This window comes from Mus musculus, chromosome 1 (assembly GCF_000001635.26).
Source record: "Mus musculus strain C57BL/6J chromosome 1, GRCm38.p6 C57BL/6J".
In the NCBI taxonomy this organism is placed as follows: domain Eukaryota; kingdom Metazoa; phylum Chordata; class Mammalia; order Rodentia; family Muridae; genus Mus; species Mus musculus.
In genome coordinates this window covers 133399735-133424905 of record NC_000067.6, presented here as the reverse complement: position 1 = coordinate 133424905, position 25171 = coordinate 133399735, and the positions used below count along the sequence as shown (strand labels likewise).

The 25171-nt window shown below is 52.1% G+C and overlaps 1 protein-coding gene across 5 annotated transcripts in view; it reads left to right on the top strand.

The window, feature by feature from the left end:
* Positions 1 to 446: 446 nt before the first annotated feature.
* Positions 447 to 25171, top strand: part of Sox13 (SRY (sex determining region Y)-box 13) — a 42160-nt gene continuing 17435 nt past the window's right edge. For 2 of the 5 annotated variants that reach the window (XM_006529277.4, XM_006529276.4), the window contains exon 1: positions 2180 to 2263. In XM_006529277.4, coding sequence (XP_006529340.1) covers positions 2259 to 2263 — 5 coding nt within the window. In that variant the 5' untranslated portion in view covers positions 2180 to 2258. Of the gene's footprint in view, positions 1031 to 2178; positions 2264 to 25171 lie in introns of those variants that run through there. The other 3 variants (XM_030252397.1, NM_011439.2, XM_011247945.3) reach the window with 3 other exon arrangements.

The window sequence follows — 25171 nt, the reverse complement described above, 5'->3', positions numbered from 1 at the left end:
AGCCAAGCAGGTTTCTGTGAGTTCGAGGCCAGTCTGATTTACCAGTGAGAAAAATAAAGTTCAATCTCGGGTCTCTGGAGGAGGCTGTGAACTGGACTTGTTAAAAGGAATGAAAATTCCCCATAGTAACTCTCAAACCTGGGTCGAGGGGACTAGGCAGAATTCACCTTCCTCCCCCTATTTTCTCTATCCAGTGGGTCACTACATCTCCACAGGTCTCACTCTGGAGAACCTCTGCTGTCCCCTTCCCAGCACAGGTCTCCAGCTGTTGAGGCCTGGCTGGACCAGCTGCTGGGAGGAGGAGGAGGAGGAGGAGGAGGAGGAGGAGGAGGAGGAGGAGGAGGAGGAGGAGGAGGAGGAGGAGGAGGAGGAGGAAGCTCTGTCCCTCCCTCCTCCATCTCCACACCCTCCCTCCTCCCCCGCCCGCTCGCGCCCTCCCTCCCTCCCTCCCTCTTTCTCCTCGGAGGCTGTCGGAGTGGCTTTCGCAGAAGCGAGCGGCGAGCGCCCTGCTCCAGTCCCGCCTGGGAACTGAAGTGTACGAGCGCGGCTCCTGGAAGCCGAGCTCCGGAGCGGCCGGCGGAGGTCGAAGGCCGAGGCGGCGCGCTCAGCTTCGGAGGCCCTGGCTTTGGACCCAGCGGGCTCGGAGCTGCGCGGAGGAGCAGAGCGCACTGCCCGCCGGCCTGGCGGGCGCAGCGGCCGCGAGTCCGGGAGCCGGACTGCGGAAGGGAACACGGCGGCGGCCAGCCGGGGGCAGAGGGCAGAGTGCCGAGCGGCCTGGCTCGGAGGAGGGCGCCGCCCGACCCGTCCTCAGCTCGGCGACCGTGGCCAGCGGAGCCCGGCGGGCCGCGGGTCCTGAGCGCTTCCAGCCCACGGCGGGGGGCGTGCCTCCGCCCGGCCGCGCCGCCCCGGCCCGCTGCCCGCCGCGTTGCCGGGGCATGTGAGCGGGAAGGCCAGGCTGCTGGCTGCCGGGACGCACTGAGCAGAAGCCGGAGCGCGGAGTTGCGACCCCGGGCCCGCGCCCGACCGATTAGTAAGTGCGCCCCTTCGCGCCGCGCGCCCCATCACCCCAGCCTCGCGAAGTTTGACACGCGCGCCCCCGCGTTCCTAGGGACACGCTGGCTCTCTGCCGCGCGACTTTCCATCTTGGGCAAAGTTTTTGCCAGGCGGAGCCGATCCTACCAGACCCCTCACAACGCCGGCCGGTGGCGCCGCGCTGATCCCGCGTCCTTTTGGAGGGCAGTGGCTACAGGCCGTTGGGGGTGGCGTGCGCGCGCCACGCGAGCCGGGCTTCGGGGGTCCTCTACCCGCCCGCCCTTTGCGACCCGCCGGCCTTAGGTCTTTCGCCCCAGCCTGACCAACGCTCCCAGTTTAAGCACTCCCAGCCTGAGCTTAGATGTCCCCGTGCGAGCCCCACGTGGGGCTCGGGTACCCGCAACGCGGAGCTCCGGTCCCGGGGTGCATTGGGCAGCCGGGGTTCAGCGCGCGCCCTTCCCACGGCTCCGGTTCATTCCCCGCGGACCAGCCGGGCGCCGCCTCCCATTTTTTCAGCCCTTGCTGCTCTTCACTCCAGCCTGCCCCTTGCCACCCCTGCGTCCCACGGTGGAGTGTCGGAGAAGCGCCTTTCAGCCCCTTTCACTGTAGAAATAAATTGATCACAGGACTGATGGGATGGGGGTGGGGGGTGGTCGCGTAGTCCCAGCGGTTCGCCATTGTTTTCCCATCCCACGTTCGGTACGTAAACACACACTCACGCGAGTGTGTGTGTGTGTGCGTGCGTGTGTTTGCACGCGCCAGCTGCGGCTGCTCAGATTCCCCAGGAGCTCTAGGGTCGCCCGCGGGATCTCCCCGCAACCAACCTACATGTCCTGGCAGGAGGTGCCTCATTACTTGAAGCTGGGGGGGGAAAGGCACGGAGAGTGGGAGCTGTCCCAGAGTCCTTGGCGAGGCCGGGGGTCCGGCTTGGGCTGGACGTGAATTTTGAACTTCAGCCTTGGATCATTCCGGGAGGACCCCGGGCGCTTGAGCGGTGGCTCTAGCCTGGGAGGGTCCCCAGCAGCTGGCGCTCTTGGCAGCATCTCCGTGACAAGAGCTTAGAGGAAACTGAGGAGTTTTCCTGGGAAGTTTGCTTTAGCTCTGTGGGAATTTCCGGGCCCGGCGCCTTAGCGCTGGCGCTGGCAGAGGGGTCTGACCTAAGGCAGTCAGTCAGTGATGCTGCCACTCCGAGCAAGGTTCCCAGAGACCCTGTTTCCAACTTCTTGATGCGGTAGGAAGTCCCTCACTGTGTGCTAGATTCAACACACTTGGGTCTTGTTCTTGACCGAGATGGGTCGCTTGATCCTGGCGATGTCCAAACATCGCCTGTACTTTCTCAGTTTAAAAAAAGGGCGGATCTGTGCTTCTATCTTTGAAGCTGGTGTATGTTGATGGTTTGAAGGATGCTGGTTTGGAAGGCCTGTACCACGGAACGCCAGATAGCCTTGTAGTTAGAACCAGGAAGCTAAGCTGGAGTTGTACAGTAGTGCAGCCGCTGGTGGTGCCACCGAAGGCAATTTGACCCACCTCCCTTGCTCAGGTTACTTATCTGTATAGTGAGGTTAAATTCTGACAGTGGCCACCTCGTGGGGGTGGTCTTAAGGATGAAAAGTCTAAAGGCAATCTCAGCGCCATGCGGCACAAAGTAAATAAATGCTCGGCAACTGTTAGCTTTTGTTGTCGGGATGTAACTTAGTGGAAGAGCTCTAGCTCAACATGCAGGAAATCTTGGGTACTGTATTCAGTGTGTGCATTTGGGAAGTTAGCTGTTGTTTCTTATTACTAATCATATTTACGTCTATTATTGTTGTTACTATTAGTTTGTTTTCCAATACAGGGTCTCTGCGTAGCTCTGGCCGCTCTGGGACTTGTTTTGTAGACCAGGCTGGCCTCGAACTCAGATTCTTCTGCCTCTGTCTCCTGAGTGCTGGGATTAAAGGCACAGACACCATGCCCAGCTAGCTATTGTCCTTACTGTAATAACAGTATTATCAAGCCCAGGGCCTAGTTCATACTGGGGAAGTGACTACCACGGAGCAGTATCTCCAACCTGGGCCATTATAATTTAAAGGACCGTGTATAGAGCCCACAATCTTTGTGATTGTGTCCGTTTGATCGATTTTAGTAATTATCACTTATGGGGAGGAAGTGACCTCACTCTCCTTCCTACCTCTTCTGGATTCTGATCTACCCAAACTTACCTTCTTGTTACTTACCTGCTTCAACCTTTTTGAGTACTTTTTTCCTTCCTTCTTCCCTTCCTTCTTTCCTCTTAAAAATTAATCTTCACACCATGTAGCATTCTCCCTGGAAACAGCCCCAGGAAGGAAATGTCTTTGAAAGGGTATTCCCTGGACACCCTGGTCTGTGCTGCAGACCCAGGATTGGATGTGCATTTGTGTCTCAGAGAACTGGGTGGATTTTCACTAAGAGGATCCCAGGTGTCTGGGGCTCAGGGGAAGTCAGGTGGGCCAGGCAGACTGCCTGCCCTAGAGGGTTCTGTTCCCAGGGTAGGATCTGTTTCCTGTTGCTGGGGCTCACTTGAGAACCTAGCCTAGCTAGCCTGGCTGCCAAGCATACTGCATCTGAGACTTAGATAAATGAGAGCTGTCACCTCCAACTTTACAGTGACAGTTGGAGAGGCTACTCGGAATGTAGGGGAGACACAGGTTCTTGTCTTTATTGCGGCATAGCACAGGGAGGGGAGATCCAGGGGCACCCCTTTCTTCCTTCCCTGACCTTCTGACCCTTACCAGGCATGGGGGCTGGGGGTGGGTGGCCAGTGTGGGAAAACTTGGTGTTGGGAAGGTCCTGCAAGTAGGCGGTTTGCAGATGCAAAGTTTAAAACATCTGCTTCATTCCTTAACAGAAACTTGTGGAAGGAATATGCCAATCTCCTGCCGGGCCTGGGCTAGACAGTGTGATAGTAGGTGGACAAGTGGATTGCCTACCTGTTGTAGAGCGGCTGCTTTCTAATGGGGGTCCCGACCATTAGAGTACCAGACCATGAGAAAAAATACCCAATGTGGGGAGGTAGAGCACAGGGCAGAGGACTTGTTGGGAGGCCAGTGAAGACTGCCCTGGGAAGAACTCAGGATAGCATAGGCCTGAAGACAGAAGGATCCAGCTGCACACAGCTGGGAAGAGGAGCATTCCAGGCTGAGGCACCAGCAGATGCTCTCCTCCTCCCAGGTCAGAACCAAGTATGCGGCTTGGTGGTTGGAAAAGAGCCTGTAGGATCAGGAGGGTCAGAGCCTGGCTGGTGGCACCTGGTAGAGTGACTGGGGGTTGGGGTGGGCTGCATTTTACTGTCAGCTCCACAGGAAGCCGTTGGAGAGTAGAGTGATTTATGATTTTTTTAAGATGATTTGATACCAAAGAAAGTGATCCCGATTGCCCCAGGGCAGGAAATGATGGCTGAGGGAGGAGAGATTGTGTTTTTTTGTTGTTTATTTTGTTCTTTGTAAATTTAGTACATGTGCACACATATCAACAATGCCCCAACCCCCAAAATACTTTTAACAGAACACCTTAAAACCTGGAGAAAGTACAGGAAAAGCTGATATGTGTCCACACACTGATACATGTATGATACAATCTGGTGCAGTTAGATGTGTACATGTAGAAGGTTTTTTATGTTTGTTTAAAAATTTTTAATTACACTTATTTATTTAGTGTTTGTGTGTTAGTGGTAGGGACTTGTGGCACTGTATTTGTGTGGAGGTCAAAGAAAGAGATGGCCTCCACTTTACATATGTCCACATGGAGACATACTTGTAGGGAGGGGAGCATGGAACATGTGGAGTTCAGGAGAAACCAGAGGGGAGGGGTGTGTGTGTGTGTATAATTCAGAAGCACCAGGACCAGGAATCATGAAGAGATGTTGCCAACCTCAGGTCCACCCTGCAGCCTTATTTGCACATGGGAAGTAGCCCAACAGGGTCTTTTTGCTTTATAAACAAAGAAACAAAGAAACAAACAAATAAAAACAGATTTGGGAACTGTGTGTCGTATGAGAAGGACTTAGGTAGAGCAGATGTCCTGTTTCTGGTCCATGAGGTGAGACAACGGCCCAGAGAAGATCTGTCTCTTAGAGCTGCTGAGGCCCCTGGGCTGTAAGGCTGCTAGGTAGCTGTTGGTAGCTGCATGTGCTCCTCCTGGACACCCATGGGTCTTGCCCTTGAGGGCTCACACACTAAGGTTTTCTCTGGAGGTTTGGGGTGGCCTTTCTTGAGCTACCTTAGGTGTGCTTTCAGGAAGCTAATGCCGTGGTAAGGGGAATCCACACCCCTGTCCTGCACCCCTCTCCTCAGTACATTGATGGGTGAAGCTGAGTGTTTGCAAAGGCCTCTGTGCAGGGAGGGCTGCCACCTTGAATGGGAGTTATTTTCCTTTTGCTTAGGAGGGCCTGTTTCTGCCTGCACTTGCTGCCATTCCTACCCTTTGCTAGTCCCCTTCCTAAAATGCCCTGGGTTGCTGTCAGAACTCCTGTCACCAGATGAAGAACTAGCACCTACAGTCTCCCTGATGCAGGCAGCAGGCATGATCTGAATGCTGCTCCTTCTCTGTTGACCTTCGTGCTCCCAAAGACCTATCTTAGAGATTCATTATTTGCCATTTGGGCAAGGCCACCTCCACCCTCTGCCACTGTCCCTGAAGGGGATGTGTATCACCATGCTTTCTTACAATACAGATGCATCCTACATGACCCTGTTCTATGCCAACGAGACCCTGTTCCTCTGGACTTCTGGCCCTCATGACCCAGGCTTGGTACGAGGCTTTCCCAGTTTTAAGAAGACCTCTCTGCTTTGGTGGCTTTGGGTTGGCTTGGGGACCCCTAGGACTGTCGGGCTGTGATACTGTCAAGGACCCCAAGTCCCAGAGAAAGTGCTAGGTTGTAATCAGACCTATAGGCTGCGAGGGCAGGAGGGCAGGAGGGGAGGAAGTGGCTCCTTTCCCTGCTTCCATTCAAAAGCCAGCCACAGCTAAAGCTATGTAGTGTGTGGCCTGGTACCAGACCAGTTAGAAGAGTTCCAGATACTGAAGGGGCAGAAGCTTATGGGATACAAGACTAGGGAGAAGTGGGGACAATGTCTGCTGCCTTTTTCCTAAGTCATATTATCCAGCTAGGCCCTTCTGGTCTCTGAGAAGCTGCAAACCTGGCATTGGGAACCACAGAGAGAAACCCACATCCCACTCCCACTGGCCTTAGCAGTAAGCCTGGTAAACTGCCCGTGGGGATGGGGCAGGGATTGGAAAGGAGCATTGGGCTCTCCCTCTACGTTGCCCCTCTCCCGTGCTTTGTAAGGACAGGTCCTAGGTAAGGTTTCAGTGTTCTGGCTTGAAAGAAGAAAGGGAAGGGGCAGTCCAGGGCTCTCCGCTGGCGCCTGGCCCCTGGTGTTTGGGTCTGGAGTCCCCGCCAGGCCTGGCTCCCTGGGGACCCGCCCCAAGGCGGCCGGCCTGTCCTCCTAGCACCCCGCCTCCTGCCTGCGGAACCGGCCGGGCGGAGAACCGGTTCCTGTGGGCCGCCCCGCCCCTCGAGAGGACAAGGGGTCGGCGCCTGCGCGGAGTTGGGTCGAGGCAGGTGCCTTGGGGTCCAGGTGTGACCAGTGAAGGGGGCAGCTGATGTGGGGGCTCCCTTTGTCCCGATAGGCCCGGGGCACCGCAGGGAGAGCGGGAAGCCCCAGTATCCCGGTGGCCCTTCTGAGGCCCGCGGCCATTGCTGACTTCTTCCTTTTTTTTAAAGTTGTGGTTCATTTTATCTTTTTTTCTGTGCTGGGGAAGGACCCCAGTGCCTTGCTTGACCATGCTAGGCATAGCACTGAGCCACAGTGTCTAAAAGTAGCATTAGAAGTGTAGTTACTTTTTTAAAAATCAGAATGAAAGGATTTAAGATATATTGCAATTTGCCGGTGAGACAGAAAGGAATGGACCATTCCATGAGAGACCTGGAGGAGTTGGGTGCTGAAAGGGGCTTCCTGCCAGGCGGGTGACCATCACAGGACAAGGGGCCTTTGAGGCTGGGCCAGACCACTTTGTAACAGCCCAGGGGCCCCTGAAACACTCAACAGTACTGACTGAGGTGTAGTCAGGGACTTGCCAGCCTTATAGCTTTGGCCTTGGTGCAGTTTGATTAGACCAGAGGGATCTGGCTCTCCCTGCAAGTTTTCTGTGGGCCAAACCACCCCTCCCTCCTCAGAGCTCTACTGAAGAAGTCTGAAGTCATTCTACCAACCCAGGGAGGCCTGGGTTCTCAGCCTGTGTCTTGAGGGGTGGGGTGGGGTGGGGAAGGAAGGTTAAGAGGCTGGCAGGAAGCCTTGTGTGAAGGTACAGTGGGGCTCTGGGAGCAGGCTGGGTGTTGGGTGGGACAAGGCTAGGACGTTTTGAAGTCAAGGGGCTCATTTGTCTGGGTGGAGTAAGTGGGGAGTTTTATGTCTATTCACAGGGCCTGGGCCAGGTGGGGCATCTGAGAGCTCCAGGGAGACCCTGAGGATATCAGAGCAATATCCTCAAGGGAAGGGAAGAGTGACTGGAAGGGAAAGAACAGATCAGAGAAGAGCCCTTTGGGGAGGTGAGGTGGAGGAGAGTCCAATTGGGGTTTCACCTGTCTACTGGGGAGGGCCAGGCAGCAGGCACCCTCTTGCTCTCTGCTCCTGTCTTCTGCAATTCAGCAAGATAGCGTTGTGGAGCCCAGCAGGCCCCCCAGTAGGGGTAACGGGAGAGAGGTCTTTTCTGTAGGTTCAATATGTTCCCTAGCCAATAGTACTCTCCCCTACTGCTCATCCCATGGGGTGCAGGAGACAGGAGACAGAGGGAAGGGCTCTATGTTGTATCTTAGTGTGTAGTAGGAAACAGCAGCAGTTTCTCTTCCCTTCTCTTTGGTATGTGAGAAACAAGGCATGGATTGACTGCTGTCTGCCTGAGGACTGTTGAAATGAGTGTCCAACTCAAGGTGAGTGGTGCTTGGTGCTTGGGAGTTTTGCAGTGTGTAGTCCGCACGACTGTACACTTGACCCTGTTGCAATCGGCTGCTTCCGGGCCCTATCTAAACTAGGCGTTAGACTCTCTGGTAGGCAGATGAGAAGAGGGGCCTTGGCTAGATAGTCAAGATAGTGAACTTCCAGTATGGCCAGCTTCTTCGCCCAAAGCCTGACAGCTTGAAACAAAGGCCTTGTATGTAGGCTTTTGTCTCCCACCAGCAGGTCCCCTGCTGCTGGACTGGCTCAGCTAGTTGAGGCTGGATCAGTTTGTGTCACACAACAGTTTTCAAACTGGCTGCACGTTGACTTTCATATCGTTCCTTCCCTTTTCTTGAGTGCACACACGTGAGGACAACTTCCAAGAGTCAGTTCTTTCTGCCATGACCCTCTTTGATGGATCCAGGGATTGGACTCAGGTTCTCAGGCTTGGCGGGAAGCAGCCTTCCTCCTCAGCCACAGCTTGCCCTTACCTTTGCCTAGTTTTAGATCAGTGTTCTTCAGTGTGACACCTCAAATTGTGAGAGTGATTTGGGCTATTTGGCTTTTTGTTTCTTTTTTTGTTTTATTTTGTTTGAGACGGGGTTTTTCTGTGTAGTCCTGGAACTCACCCTGTAGACCAGGCTGGCCTCGAACTCACAGAGATCTGCCTGCCTCTGCCTCCTGAGTGCTGGGATTAAAGGCTGCACCACCATGCCTGGCCTGACTAGCTATATGGATTCTTCTTTCCTCGGCACTGATGTGAAATTGTGGGAGAGCAGAGCCGAGGGGAGGGCTTGTGTTCAAGTGTGGTACCTTTGGCGGTTTAAAGAGGGACCCTGGACTTCTGGCCCTCCTGGAGTGGTCGCAGGAGTAGACTCCTGGTGTCCAAGTCAAGGCTGATTGGCTAGGAATGCTTCGATGGGGCCCCAGCACAACGGAAGGAGAATGGGAGCTGAGGGGTTTTGCTTGCCTGCGTGGTCTCAGCACACGGATCTTGGCACCAGATCCTTCCTGCCTTCACCCATCATTGAAAGTTACCCATCCGTGTCCTTCATGGGGAGCGAGCCACTGTGTCATGGCATCTAAGGAGGTGACTGTCTGGTCAGATAGAACCTGTCTAGGCACATGGGGTGGTGGTAGCTTTAAAGGTTACACCCTAATAAGGTCTTAACCTGGAAGTCAGCTGGGGCCTCATGAATGCAAAGAATGATGTTAAAGGGAATCACGGCCAGGGTGGGGCTGCCTTTTACTGTGTGTGATACGCATAGGAACTAGGGGGGAGCTGCCTTCCTTTCTAGCAGAGCTTGGGCACCAGGTGACTGGATGCCTGGTCCACTCTCTCCCAGGCAGCCCAGGGATAGGATTGTCATAGTCAAGCTGGCGTAAAATGCTTGCGTTACTTGCCCACCCTTTGCTGCCCTCCCCAAACCTAGCAGTGGTGTCAGTGCGGGTAATCCGTGTTCGACTGGAGCCTCTTTGGACTGCCAGGACCAGGCAGGCAGGTGCTGGCCGGGGCTGCGGAGCCCCATTGCAGGAGTCAAGCTGCCAGTGCCAACACTGCAGGATAAACAAGGCTGCTCAGAGGTTGGGGGAGGGAGGCTACCAAAAGCAGGAGGGAACAGGTGTCTCAGGAGCTGCTGACACAAAGGGCTTCTTGTTCCATCTTCCCATCTCAAGGGGCACCCTGCTCCCTCCCTTCTGCCTGCCCAGAGTCCAATGACCAGGTCAACTGAGGTGTTGTCTTTCGGCCTGTGTTTATGCTTGCTTAGAACAGATCGTGCAGGTACACCCCAGGAGGAAGGGAACCTGCCTCTCATAATCCCATAGCTCAGCGGTCTCCATGGGTCTGAGGTTTGCCTTGTTGGGGCAGCGAGCCCAAGAGGCATAGGAGAGGAGAGAGCCTGGAGCTTGGCAGAGGACAGGGTATAGTGAGTACGGGAGTGGGGGATCACAAGGAATCCGTGGGCCTGGAGTAGCCAAGTGTGACAACACCCTCTCCTCCTTCATAATCATTCGTGAGAGACCTGTGGTAACCTTTGTTGTAGGGACTGGGGACAGTGCCAGCCGTCAGGAAGCCTCTGCAGCCAGACTAAGCCTTATTTCCTCATCTGTAAAATGGGGTGATAACAGGACTGTCTGCCTCACGCTCTTGATGGCTCACCTGTGGAGAGGTTTGAAATCCACACAGGATTTGTGTGAGGACAGGGAGGGAGCATGGGCAGGTATATAGTACCCGACAGGTGAGGGTGCTCCCTAAGATACACTTGCAGCACAGACCTGTCATGTCCATCAAAGGAAACAATGGTCTCTGTCTTTTCTTTGGCTTTCTAGAGTTGATGGCTAGGCTGTCCGTGGCCTGCGTGGATGGGTGAGGCTGGGAGATCCAGGACCTCTGGCTTTGTTGAGGATTCTGCCATTGTGCAGGACTGAACGGGGGAAGCCTGTACTCATGAGTGGGCATCACCAGGTGTGCGTCTCTGCTCGGGCTGCCTAGAGTTGCTCCTGTGCCTTTCTTATGAGGGAGGAGCCCCCTCCCCACCCCCCTCCCCAGCATCTCCTCTGATAGCTCTATGTGTTGCGGGTGGAGTGTGGGACTGTGGACACTCTGGGGTTTGTGGGCATGTGAGTTTAGGACTGTTGCCTGGTCTCTTGGAGGTTTACTTTGGAAGGCATAGGAGTATATAGAACCTTCTGGGCTCCAGGGGGCTCCACCCCAATGGCAAAGACCCAGACCAGCCCCCAGCAGACCCAGGCAGGGTCTAAGACCTAAAGTTGCCCACCCATGGGGGCAGGTCATTCATCATCCATCCTGTCTGGGTGACAGGGCCCTTTGGGTCATGGCTGTGTCCTAACAGCCACAGACAGCTCTTCCCAGACATCTGGAAGGCCGTGCTTGGCACGGGCTGTTGTTCTCTCCTGGCCTTTGTCACTTGCCACCATGGTCATGTCCAGTGTGAATATATGGCTCTTTCTCTTCCTCCCCTGAGTCATGTTTCCTAGGTGTCCCCAAGGTAGACAGAGACCAACGAGACGAGTTGCTCTGAGGGCAAATACTGGGGCATAGGGTGGGAACACGGCTCTGGGTTCACACAGCCAGGTGGTCAAGATGGCTTTGTAGGAACTCTGGACAAGCAAGAGAAAGGAAGGAGCAGCAGGCCCCTGGTCTTTCCACAGGACTTTGTCCATATTTAATGTAGTTAAGAGTACAGACAGTACATAGAACTCGAATTTACAGCCTTCGTCCAGTCACTTGGGTGTGATTCTCACTGTTTTTCTCAAGGTGGGTGCTTCTGGTCCTGCCTGTGACTTTCACTCTTGCTCTCCTCCCCTCTACCCCCCCCCCCCCGGCCCCATTACAGAACATAGGTGCTCCACCCCTCCCCATTACATTACAGAACATAGGTGCCCAGCCTCTCCCCCTACTAATAATGGCCATCTCTTTGCTGGGGTCAGGGCACCTTCAGGCTGTACTCAGCAGGTACTCAGTACATGTGGCATAAAGCAGGGTGACAAGGACCAAACTTACAGGGTTCCTTGGCCTGCCTCGCACCCATGAAGGAAGGCTTCGTGGTGAGGGGTAGCCACTAGAAGGGAGAGTCGGAGGCAGAGGTGAGCCAGCAGGAACCGGTTTCTCTGGAAGTGACTGGCCTAAGGGAGCCTTTCTCTCCCTGGCCTCTCAGAGACTCATGTTGAGGAGCAGAAAGGAAGAGGCCCGTGGTTTTGTTTTTCAGACTGAGTCTGTTAATAGCAATTTATTGCATCCGGGTCTCCAGCCAAGCACATTCTGTTCCCCACTTGGACATGGCAGGGCTAGACAGGAAGGAGGAAGGGATCAACAGTTGTGATTGACGACGGTGTCTTGGGCTATGAAGGAGGCGCCAGTTTCACCACAGGCTAGCTTGAGCCTGGCCTGGCCCATGTCGGGAGATAGATGCACGGGGAGGCTGGGAAGCAGAGTGGGCAGCTCCTGCCCTGCACCATGCCGGAGGGGCCTCGCACGTTCCACTTTCTGTTTGTCAAATGGAGTTTGGGCTATGTGATGTTGACCAGACCTGAAGTGTTTTCTTGAGCACCCTGGAAAGACCCCTATAAGGAAAAGGAGGGCAATCATGCAAGAGACCTCCAGAAGAGGGGGAGCGGGCAAGATGGCCGCCCCCGTGGAAAGAATGGCGCACGAGCAAAACACCCCCCCTTTTTGCAATGTGCTGAGCTGGTGGAATTTCACTCAGTGGGTGCAAGATCGGGCAGCAGATAGAGATCTGTGGGCTCCTGGGCTGTGTGTGTGTGTATGTGTGTGCAGACTGTCATGTGGGGGTCCAGGATGGAGAAAGCAGGGCTGGCACCCGGGGTACCCCATCTTCCCAGCTGCTCTCCATGGTTCCTGGGATGCATAACTGATCCCCACTCCTGGAGGCAAGCCCCCCACCTCTCTCTCAGGTAAGCGAACGTCCCCCTTCCTTTCTCCATCGTTCTCCCAGATGTTCGGCACTGACAACAGGCCATCTCCTCACTTATTCAAGCCCACTCCTAGAAACCATACTCGGGTGAGGAACCTCAGCTCAGGAAAGAAAGGTGGAGCCTGACCCCAAGGGTTGGGACAGTGGTGCCCTCTTGCGCGCCAGCTTCATCCCAAGCATGGTACCACTCAGTGGTTGTTGAAGATCAGGTTCACTTTTTGGTAAACACGGTGTGTGTTAGGCACCAGGCGCCTGGACATGCTTTCTACTTGTGAGGTTTGGCCCATTGTTGTTCCTAGGGACAGCTAGTGGCCTCTTAGACCTGTTGTTTGATCTCTCTTCTCTGGACTGAGAATCATCTTTCTCAGAGCTCAAGGCTCCTGCCTGAGGCTCACCAAAAGGCAGACTCAGCTCACCACACCCAGGCTTCATAGCTTCCCTAGTGCCCTTCACATCAGCGTATGTGGGACACTGTTGGGCCAGGGACTGTGAGGGCCAGTCCAGAGGCTCCGGAGGGAGCCGGGGACAAGGAGCAGTGGGCAGAAACATAGCCTGCACTTAGACAGAGTCCACCTGGTTCAGCCAAACGTTGGACCCAGGTCACAATGCTGGGACTTCGTTAACAATGGGGAAACAGAGGCTGTTTCAGAGAACTTTGAGAATGGGTGGCTGGTTCATTCAGGCTGAAGTGTCTCTCATTGTCCCAGGAAAATTCCCAGCAGTCTCTGTTCTTTTCCTTTCCATTTGAAGCCATTGTTGCTGCCTTCCCATTGTGTGAATGGCTGGTGACTGAAGGAGGGCCTTGCCTTTACTTGCCAAGGCTCAAGGGTGTGGGCTCAGGCTAGCAGCTTCGGAGCCATGTTGCGCTCCCATCCGCCCAACCCATGGTGCCCAAGGGTTTTAGGGTGTCACCACCTTGACTAAGATCCCTGCATGTGTAGGCTTTCTGACTCTGGCCTTTTTAGAAGGTAATGATTTGGTGGCTAGCATTTTTGAGACAGGGTCTTGGGTATCCCAGACTGATTTTGAGCTGTGATTGAGGGTGGCAGCGAACTCCTGACTCTGCCTCCACCTCTTGAGTGCTTTCAGGACAGGTGTGTGCTACCATGCCCTGCTTGGTTTGATGTATATTTTTTAAATGAATGACATTGCTAGAAACTTTAATCATTAATTAAACATAATCAAGACCTCATTGTGTAGGAATGATTGAATGTGGTGGGAGACGAGGCAGCCATGCTCAACTCTCTGGAGACTGTGTTCTGTGGGACCTGACAGAAGGGGGCTACAGCCAGGTCTCATGCCAGTGTTCCTGGACAGTGAGATGGAGTGGGATGCCTGAACTATGATTTCTGGCCAGTATTGGAATGGATCTCGCTGTCTCTGTCTCTGTTTCTTTCTCTCTCAGACAGATTTATTAGATTTTAAAAGTGAAAGCTCTGGACAGGTAAGCTGTGACTCTCAGCAGCTGCTCAGGGGAGGAGAATGGAGGAGCGAAGGGAAATGCTGTGCGACATGAGTTAAGCCATCATGGATGTCAGCTAGGCCCATGGCGGACAAGCAAACTTGCGGCAGGGAGGGTGGCTTTTGAGGAAAAAAATAAAGGACCCCAAAGAATCCGAGAAATCTTGCTTACAACGGAGACAGAAGAAAAGGAAATTGTTAACACTTTTTTGCGTGATTCAAGCAGGCACACTTAGAAGCTGAAGCCGTGCGGCCGCCAGCCTGGAAACTGTTTCCTTAGAGTAGAGTTTTCTCACAGTAGAAGAGGGAATCACAAAAGATAAAAGGATTCAGCGAAGGGATACCTATGTTCTCACTCTTCATCTGTGGCGAGTGTGGAGCTGGCTGACCACTGGCCTCGTCCTGAGCAGGGATAGAACTACCCTGGGCCCTGACAGGATGCCGCCCGGTACCCTGATCATGCTCTCTGGAAGATCTAGTGAGAGAGGTGTGCCTCTGCAGGGATGGTGGGCACAGACATTGCATCTCCAGTGTCGTCTTCAGCTTCCCACGGCCTTCTTCCTTTGGATGCAGTGCTGGCCACCAGGGCAGGCATGGGGAGGGTTCTTCAACAGGCGAATGTGAAAAGTGCCCACGTAGAGCCTGGCCTGGAGGGGTCTCATCAAGGTTTGCTGCTGTTACCCATTTGCTGCTGTGCCCATTGTGTTATTGATGATCATTTCACCCAGAGCCACCAAGGTGAGGCCTGCTATCCTGGGCATCTCCAGCAGGGCTGGGGTGTGGACCCTGAAAGAATAAACTTGCAGGGTAGGCATAACAAAAAATGACAGATTGACTCAGAGGACATTGCCTTGTCCGTCTCCTTTAGTTCTCGCCAGGTAGAAACCAGTGGAGGCTCATAGGCACGCTGGAAGCTGGGCCGTGCATTTTAAGAAGTTTCAATGGTCAACAGCCTATAGCTAACCTTTGGACCCTGATGCTGGATGCTGCAAGAGACGGCTTCCTCTTCAGACCATGGCTGCAGGGAGGAGTCTTGCTGGGTCACTGTCCCTGATACATGCAGGTTCCACCGATGGCAACTGGGGCCTGGAGAGTCAATAAGAAGTGACCTCTTCCAAGAGGGTCCTGGTCTGTGGTTTGGGATTTGGAGTTAGTCTCGTCGATTTCCTTGTCTGTGAAATGGGTCTGGCTCGAAAACCAGCCCTGTTCAAGATTCCAGGGATGTCCAAGGGCTGCATGCCACTGAGGACGGCTGTGATGGGGACAGACACAAAGTCATAAGCTTACTGAAAACGACGTGGATGTTTTGTTTCCTCTTGTAAGTTGGTTGTGTGGTTCCTTAGCTGACATGACAGTGAGCGGAGCCCTTTTCGATCACCCAGGAGACTGCCGTGCCTGCTATGCCTGCTGAGTCCTTTCCCCACGTGGCCTGCTTCTGGTAGAAGTTAGGGCCTTAGCACACTATCTTCACCCACCCCTTCCCTGCCTTTGCATCAAAGGCTGGAGCCCCCTCACCTATAATTTAATCATCTGGAGAAGTAATAACTGACTCGTTGTGCAAATGTCTGGGTGATGTGCGCCATGCCTCTGAGCTGAAGGTATCCAGATGACTGGGGGTGCATAGGGCCGTGTAAATCATTTGATGTATCAAGTACTTGGACAGAAAATAAGTGGGCTGAGCCCCTCCCCCACCCCTGCCTCAGGCAGGGAAGGGTCTTTTGACTACTTTTGTGTGGAAGGGGGAAAGCCAGGACTTGAAGACCTTAAGAGGTAAGGCCAGAATTGTATCCATCCGGAGGGGGCTCACATCTGGGCAGGCTCTCTCTAAACTAGAATGCTCACCAGTCAGGGCTGTCAGGGTGGATAGTCCCGAGCCGGGAAGAAGAGGGTTAAATTCTTCCTAAGTGCAGAGCCTGGCTTTTCCAGTGACCCCACCAATGACCCCCTGCCCTCCCCTGGGTCAGGTCTGCAGACTGTTGGGGGAGGGGAGCCACAGGAGGAGCTTCAGCACTCTGATGGATAAGAAATGCCCCAGGGTTGCCTACTCTCTCTTTCATCAAACAGGGATGGATGAAGGTGCTGGTGGCTTTCCAGTCAGCATAGGAAGTCCCTAGGGTCGTTGGGGTGGGCTGCCATCGGAAGGGCCTGCACTTTAATCAAGCTACAGAATGCAGGCTGTGGACATGGCAGACTCTTAGATGTGTTCTTAGCAAGGTGGGAATGAACATTGTATTTTGTCAGTAAAATACTAGATAAAAAAAATTAGAAAATGAAACTTCAGATGGCCCTCAGGGCTAGCGGGACTTGAGGGCCAGCTTGTGATTTGTTGAGGAGGAAAAGAGTTCAGGGGTAGCCGACGGAAGCTAGTGTACATGACCTCAAGTGGACTATTCCCTGAAAATTGGGACAGTAGCGGTCTGTCCTCCCCGGTGGCTCTTCCACACAGGGCAGCTGTGGTGTCACTTCACTGTCCCGTGTCCTCTGTAGACAGTGGGGCACCCGGAGGTAATGTTATTTCACAGCCCAGCGTGTGCAGCAAAGTCCACAACGGAGCTGTCTGGAAATCAGGGGTCCAGCTTCCAAAAGGCTGCCCTGTTTCAGAAGGGGTTTCCAGGAAAGGCAGCTTCCTGCCCCCCAGCTGGAGGACCTAAGTACACCTGTGTCTGTGTTGCAGGTCGAAGCCTTTAATCTTTCTTAGAGACAGCAGGGAGAGACCTGGATGGCAGAGCTGGGCGCACTCTGTCTGGCTCTGACCATTTCTAGACTCTTCAATTAGTGGCTTTAATTATGGCCTTCTGAGCAGCCTGCTGCCCTTCTGATGCTGTGTCAGAGGCTAGTCACCAGTCTGTGGAGCTCTTGCCTCGGCCTATATGTGGATTAAAGGTGTGTGAAATACAGTTAATAGAGTGTGTTAACTGTGAGCACACGTGTGCATATGGAAAGGGGTACAAGGTATGGAACCCAGGGCCTCAACACATACTATAAGGGGGTAAGGGGCGGGACATAATCCCAGTGCTTGAGAAACTGAGGCAGGAGGATTACTATGACTTTAACGCCATTTAATCTGGACTACAGATTAAAGCCTTGTCTCTACAAAGCATAAAAAGTATGTTAAAATACACATAGCATCAACGTTACCGCTACACATTATAAAATTGTAGTTCTCTGCCTTTACATTGTTATACAACAGTCACTAACTCCCTCATCCCTCCCCTGAATAGATACCCAGAAACGGCTGTTCATGGAATTCTCCATTATGCTCCTCCCTGTCCCTTTGACCCCTGCATTCCTAGTCCCTCACAAGTGACAGCATACGGTGATTTGTCCTTTACATGTGTAGCTTTTTTCACTTAGCGTGTTCCATGGTTCATTCAAGCTGCAGTGTGTCATTTCCTTCCTTTCTAAGGCCAAGAATCCGTTGTATCTATAAACTGCGTATTGTTGGTTTGCTTCCGCCTTTTGGTTGTCACAGTGTTGCTCTAGAGGAAGAGCTTTCTTTCAGTTCTTGGGGCTGTATATACCTGGGAGGGATTGCTGGATCAGATGGGAATTCTGTGTCCATGTATTTGTTGTGCATTTCTGTAACCCCAGCTCTGGGTGGTCTCCCCACTGTCTACCCGTGTGAAAACAGCCTTCCCAATGCCTGCTGCCTGCCAGTCTATTTCAAGATGGGGGCCAGGGCAGTCCCATGCCCTTCATTGGCCAGGAAGATATTGTGGATACAATTGGGGCTTGTTGCTTGACCCTGCAAGAGCTGTGAACAGGTCACAGAACTCCTCACCTGTACTGATCTGGGCTCCATGGTCTGGGAACCTTTTCTGCCAGGCTTGCTGTGAGCATCCCTAAGCTGGGGAGCAGTACTGGTCACACAGGAGTGGGGCTGGTTCCGGCTCTCTAAAGCAGCTCTCCTCGGCCCCTTTAGAGAGGGGCTCCATCAGCCAGTCTGTGGGCTCAGCCTCTGAGTTGCCATTGGCTGTGATTTTTGCCTCCTATCTTGTGTCTCATCAGTCGGGTGATTGATAGGAACTGTTTCACAGGGCTGATGAGTGACATGACAGGGCTGAAGCTGACACTCCACATTGTTAGTCAGTTCCTGTTTCCGGGTTGAGAGGCTGCCTGGCCTCAGATCTCCTGAGTGTCTGCTTCTTTCTCCTTAACAGAGGTGCCCACCTCAAACAATTCCTCTGAAGAATAAGGAAGTTAATAGGAGTAAAAACAATTTAAGTAATGCTGGGCATGAAGTAAACACTCAAGGAAAGTTAGCTATGGTTGGAGGTCCTCAGCCGCACATGCCAGGGTGACTCAACCTCTCACTGGAGCTGCAAACTTGCCCGATAGCCCAATACTCGCGGTTCTAGAAAACGTTTTGGATGTCAACACTACAGGTGTCTTTCTTCTTGGTGCTGCCTCAGGGTCCCTCCCGTGCTCACTAGTCATCCCACCCCTTTGCCTCGGTTTCCAAAGAGTGTCAGTGGTCGAAGCAGAGCCTGGGGCTAAAGCTCTGGGCCAGCAGAGTACACACTTCATCCAGTTCGTTCTTAGGTTCATTCGTTCATTTGTTCGTTTGTTCAACCAACCAACACTAAAGTACGAAGTTTTACTCTGTCTTCTGCAGACTTGTGCTGAGCGCTTTATATACAGCAACTTGAAAGCTCTCCAGCCTGCCTTCAAGAAGGTGGTGTGAGCTCCACCACAGGTGGAGACTCGAACTGTAAAGACTGGCAGTCTCAGTGTTCAGCAGGCAAGGTGGGCAGTTCCCCACTCCTGCCCTCAAGCCTCCTAATCTATCCAGTTGCTGTGGTAACAGTCATGACAGCAACCACCTACACAGCCCAAGAACCTTGGGTGCAGTAGTGGCACACGTACCTTGGTGGTTACCAACAGCTCTTTAATGAGATTTAAGAAGGCTCAGTAAGAGAGAAAATCATGCCTGGTACTAGAAATCTAGATGACTAAGCTAGTGAAGTCATGGATTTGGAATATTCATTCATTCTTTCTTTCTTTCTTTCTTTCTTTCTTTCTTTCTTTCTTTCTTTCTTTCTATCTATCTATCTATCTATCTATCTATCTATCTATCTATCTATCTACCTATCTATCTAGTGTATGTGAGTATACTGTTGCTGTCTTCAGATATAGCAGAAGAAGGCATCAGACCCCATCACAGATGATTGTGAGCTACTGTGTAGTTGCTGGGAATTGAACTGAGGACCTCTGGAAGAGCAGTCAGTACTCTAACCACTGAGCCATCTCTGCAGCTTTTTTTTTTCTGTCATGGATTTTGAAAGGAGAACCTCCAACTACCAGTCTACTAAACCAGTATAATCCCTGACTACATTCTAAATACCTATCCTTACACTCACAGATAGGTGTTCCTTTATCAAGGAAACTTCTCTTTGCAACAGATGGGAACCGGTAAAGAAAACTACAACTGATCAAAATGTGGAGTTGTGGAGCCCAGCCCTAGTGGATAGATACATTTACAACTCCTGCACCTAAGGTTTGGGGATCATTTCCAGAAGAGGGGTTGGAAAGATTGTAAAAGCCAGAAGAATAGGAAATGTACTGTAAGATTTTGTCTCCTAGAAATGTTAGAAACCACAGCCATGACGTCTCAGCAACATGGCTGCCTCATGTGAACTGAATAGAGATGACACTGACAGACATGCCAGTGTGGAAAGGAGAAAGCTCACAAGGCCTCAGCCAGCCCACACATGGTAGAAGGTCTGTGTAGCAAAGATGAAATTCTTCTTGGATGATGGGTAAACACAGCTTATTGCAGATTGTCTCGATCATTCCCCTCTGTGGCCATCCTTTTGTCTCCATGTTCCCCTTGTTCTTGGGCTTGGCATGCCGCTGCCTGGGTTAATAGAATGGCGATTCACGCTGATGGGAGGCAAATGAGGCTCTTCTGAGGAGCTGGTGAGTTCTGACATGATGTGTCATCCCAGGCAGGGAAGATGCAGTAGTTCATGCTCGGTGCAGTGATTGGTCTGGATAAGCAGGCCTTCTGCTTACTTGGGCTTCCTTCACAAATCTGTATCCTGCCTGTCCCCACTGTGGGTATCTGAGGCCTCAAAGTACTTGTCAGAGAGATATTACATTGTTGGGGATACCAAAAGGACATTTAGGGCACCAGTTCTGGGGGTACTCCTGTTACATCAGTCACTAAAGAGGCAGGAGTATCAAGGCCAGCCTGAGGTCTTACCTTAAAACTATAAAGGGCTAGGGGGTGCTTTGACCAGAACAGGATTAAACAGAGAGAGGAAGTATAAGAAGGAATAGCTAAAATTAAGGGCCCTTTGAGGGGTACTGTGGAAACCTACTATAGTAGAAGTGTTTGTTTGTCTGTTGAGTCAGGGTTTCTCTGTGTAGCCCTGGCTGTCCTGGAACTCTGTAGACCAGGCTGACCTCAAACTCAAATCTGCCTGCCTCTGCCTCCCAAGTGCTGGGATTAAAGGCATGTGCTACCACTGCCTGGCTAGAAGTGTCTTAAAAAGACACACACACACACACACACACACACACACACACACACACACACACACGGAATCACCAAATAATAGAGAGACAAAGCCCCAATTAGACATCTCCTTGCCACCAAATGAAACCTCCAGAGTCTAGTTGCATTGTTGGCCAAAGAGGCACCATGGAAACCCCAGACAACCTAGGCCTTTAGCTGTTGTCCAGAGTGGTAAAGCACTGTTGCTGAAGACAGCACCTACAGAACTCACTGACCACAGGGAAGTAGGGCTGGTGCCTCCCTAGAGCCCTCACCCTACTGACTCACGTTCACAGTACTGAACACTACTCTGCACTCTATCAGGGGAGAAAGGTAAACACCAACGTAGATACAAACCCTTCATCTAAAATGGTGACCTGCCCACAAGATACACCGTGCAGTCATGACCCAGTTTGTGTGACTAGCCAGCTATCTCATGAGAATCCACGCTCCACACTGCTTGGGGTGGCAGAGGACCTGAGGCTTGTAGGCCATGAGCCTGAGGGAAGCCAAACACCACGTTCTGCTTAAGCAATAAAAAGACTCCTAAGGACATGGTTTTCTTAGCCATCGTCAGAGAAGTTTCCTCCTGCAGTAGATACAAAATACAGAGACCCAGAACTGGACAATGTGCAGAGAGCGAGACCTTGGAACCTTCAGTCCTCAATGACTCCATCAGATCGCTCCCCCTCAGGGTTCAGGGGACTCTGAAGAAGAGGAGGCAGAGAGTGTAAGAGCCAGTGGGGATGGAAGACATCAAGGGAGCAAGGCCTTCTAGACACAGCTGGACTGATGCACGTATGAACTCAGAGACTGTGGCAGCGTGCACAGGTCTGTGCCAGGAGGGATCCCAGCGCTGAGAGGGAAGTGGGCGCAAGACCCCATCCCTAATCCGGAAGCTATCTGTAGTTGATAAACTGCTTGCAAGGGAAACGCTAGTTCTCTTCAGCTGCGTCCCACTGGATGTGCAAACCGGCCTTAAGGGTAGGCCCTGTGTCCAGTAGTAGATGGCCCACACTAAGTGAACTAACTGGTATTTTTTGGAGTGGTTTTTGGTTTTGTTTTGTTTTTCCTTACAGGTCCTTTACTTACATATACTTTTCAATTTTGCGTTTTCACGAGATTTCTGTATATGCAGAGTGGTTTTTCTCTGTGTATATGTTTCTTGTGCCTTTTTTAGCTCTTTGTTTTCTGCTAAACAGGTTTTGTCCTATTATAGTTTGTTTTTATTTTATTATTTATTTTAGATGCCTGTTTTCTAATGAGAACGAGAGAGAGGATGTGGGTTTGGGTGGGTGGGAAGATGGGGAGGTAAACTTAGGAGGAGGACAAATTGATTAGAATATATGCTACAAAAAAAGTCTCTTCAGTTTAAAAAAAGAAAAAAATTACAAAAATAATACAAACCTAAACTCAAAAACCAAAACAAAACAAAAGGGCAACAAAAAAAACCCAAAAACCCAAGGGCTGGGATGCTACAGCTTACTAACGGAGCTCTTGCAAGCATGCATTAAACCCTGGGTTCCATCCTTGGCATTGCCTCTGTGTGTGTGTGTGTGTGTGTGTGTGTGTGTGTGAGAGAGAGAGAGAGAGAGAGAGAGAACAGGGATGGGGGAATGGATACGTTGACAGAAGTCATCTTGAGTAAGGGTGTGAGATAGAACCAAAGGATGAGAACCCACGTGGTGAAGCCAGACTTGTATCTTTGCTTATCTGATCATCTAAGGATAGCCTTTATTCCCTTTTATCTTTTCATTTTCTTGCAGTGTCAAGTCTGGAACCTCATACCTCGAGGGCCAGTGCTCTACCAGTGAGGTCCAGAGGTTGGGGATGGAGAGTCTAAAACTGTTCCATTCTTGCTGCTTAGGGGCCAGAAGCCCCCACCCAGATCTCTAGCATATAAATGGGGGGAGGGGGGACGTCTTGGAGAGTGCAAGGATCTTAGGAGTCATGTGCCTGGAGACTGAAAAGACCAAATATTCATCTCAATTCCAGGGAAGGTCTAGGGAGCCCTTCTCACTTCTCTTACTCTCGGGTCCCCAACCATGCATGTTGCCAGATTCTTGAAGGATATATCACTCTTGTAACCACAAAGCAGGTATTAGATACTCTGTGTACAGGAAGAAGCAGAGGGGTTTTTGTTGTTTTAAAAAGGGATTTCGGGTAGCCCAGGGTAGCCTGGAACTTCTAATCCTTCAGCTCCGCCTCCAAAGTGTTCTGTTAATACTGTCTGATTGAAACTGGGGTTTTGAGAAATAGTCTTCCCTCCAAGTTCCTTTCCCCTCCCCCCTCCTCCTCTTCCTCCTCCTCCTTGAAGAGAGTTTAAGCAGCCTTGGCTGTCCAGGAACTTGCTCTGTTGACCAGGTTATCCTTGAACTCATGGAGATCCCCCTGCCTCTGCTTCCTGAGTGCTGGGATTAAAGGTACATGTCACTAACCATCCAAGTGTCTTGGCTTCTTTCTTTCTCTCTCTCTCTCTCTCTCTCTCTCTCTCTCTTTCTTTCCTTTGTTCTTTTGTTCTTTCATGACTTATTTCATTTTATGTGCATTGGTGTTAGCGTGTCAGATCCTTTGGAACTGGAGTTACAGACAGTTGTGAGCTGCCATATGGGTGCTGGGAATTGGACCTAGGTCCTTTGGAAGAGCAGCAGTGCTCTTAACCACTAAGCCATCTTTCCAGCCCCAGCCTTGGTTTCTTTTGATCACCTTTTCCTTACCCAGAACTTATCAAGACCGACCTTGTGAACCTGGAACATAGTGGTCAGTTTGTCTTTATTGGGTTAAAACATAGGGGTAGTGGGAGAATGAGTGGGCACCAACCAGAGGATGTAAGATGTAGGCTTGGTGTTAATGAGTGACTTCAGACATCCCTCCTTTGCCAGATAGGATGTCCCAGACTCTGGCTTCTGTAGTGTTCTTTTAAGAAAGAGATTGCAGCATCCTGTAGTGCTTGTGGCCAAGTAAAGGTATACTGTGACTGCTCACATTTTAAAAAAAAGATTTTATATTTATATGAATATACTGTTGCTGTCTTCAGACACACCAGAGAGGGCATTAGAACCCATTACAGATGGTTGTGAGTGACCATGTGGTTGCTGGGAATTGAACTCAGGACGTTGGGAAGAATAGTCAGTGCTCTTAGCCTCTGAGCCATCTCTCCAGCTTGACTGCTCACATTTTGTTTCTCCTTCCTTTGGCTAATACCCAGGCCTGTTCCTGGTGAACTTGTGATAAGGTTGACCAGTCCCTGCTGCAACAGCCTAGAATTCTTCCCTTCCTGGGAGACAAGAATGGCCCAGTCAAATTCTTGGTTCTGTTGGAATGACGCACACCTGAAGATACATACCGTCAGCTCTTCAGAGAAGATCTCTTGGGGACGGATGCATCACAGTATCAGCCCCAGCAGCACCTCTCTCTTGGGTCTAACTTTGTATTGATTGACAATGCTTTGGCGCCTTTCTGTTGCTGGAAGACCATGTGGCGGTTGGGGGAACCACCTCAAGTACTGACTCTTCCAGGCCACTGCTCTCCACTCTATGGGACTTGTATCCCTCAGAAAGCCCAGTGCTGAGTTGGGTTCTGAGCTAGAGGCACTTGCTGGGTGGCCACCACCTTTCTCAGGCTCTGGGCAGGGGCTAGAGTTTCACTGAGCCTCCATCTGCCGATGTGGATAGATACCACTTGGCCAGCCAGTGGGATCCATCAGTCCTGGGGCTGGAGTATTGTCTGTTCATAGCCAGCTGAGAGACTTAAAACAGCCACAGCTGGACCTCATCCACCATAGGTCTGCTGCAAGGGGCACGGGGACCATCAGGAAAGGGTTGCCCTCAGCCTGCAGCCTGCCCAGCTCCCAGCCCTGAGTAAACACAGAGATAGGATCGGGTGGAGTCAGGAAGGGTGGCAGGGTGCGGCCTGTGGGAAGAATGGCAGGATGTGGCACGGGGCACCATTCTGGGCACCCACGCCTTGGGACCATTGTTCAGGGCAGCCCGAGGCTCTCAACTCTCTGGGGTTTCAGAGGAAGTGACATTCCCTTTGGGACCAGGGCCTGCCCCACCCATGTTACATGGATCTCTTTCCCTGACGATGCCCTTGGCACCAGCCACTCTTGACAAGCAGGGGGCGGGGAGGGCAGCCATGGAGGTTTGCTGTGCCCAAGTGGCCCTCTCTCTGAGGGTCTGCCTGCCTGTTGCATATGTCTTCCTGTGCCCTGGGTCTGAGTCACAGTCAGTCGACGATAACTTGAACCTCTCTCTGCATCTTGTGCGGAGGGAACGGGAACTGTGCATCTGGAGGGAGGAAGGGCTGAGAGTGAAGACTTTTCTTTGATCCCCATTCACCTGGGTCTGTGGCTGGGTGATTAGAAAAGGAAGTGGCTGGTGGCTTGTTTGGGGCAGAAGGGGGTTGGCAGAGAGTGGGAGTTGGAGTGGGGAAACCGGCTTGTGGGGAGAATGGGGGGGCAAAAAGGTGGCACTCTGCCCCTCCTCATCCTTGGAGGGGCTTCTCCACCCCTTTATCCAGACACTGGATTCAAAGTCCCAGGCAGCAGTTCAGAAACTCAAGGGAGAAGATGGCTGAAGCCCCCTCCTGTGAAGGGATGGCACCCTTTGAGGATGCTTAGTGAGATAAAGTTAAAGAGGAAGGAGTGGGAGACCTGCGAGGTGGGCTTCCTAGGAGAGAAGGAAGGTAGAGGAGGCGCTTACTGTTCAACCTCCTTGTTGGTGGAAGGCCTCTGACTGTAGTTCTGAAGTAGGGCTATCCCA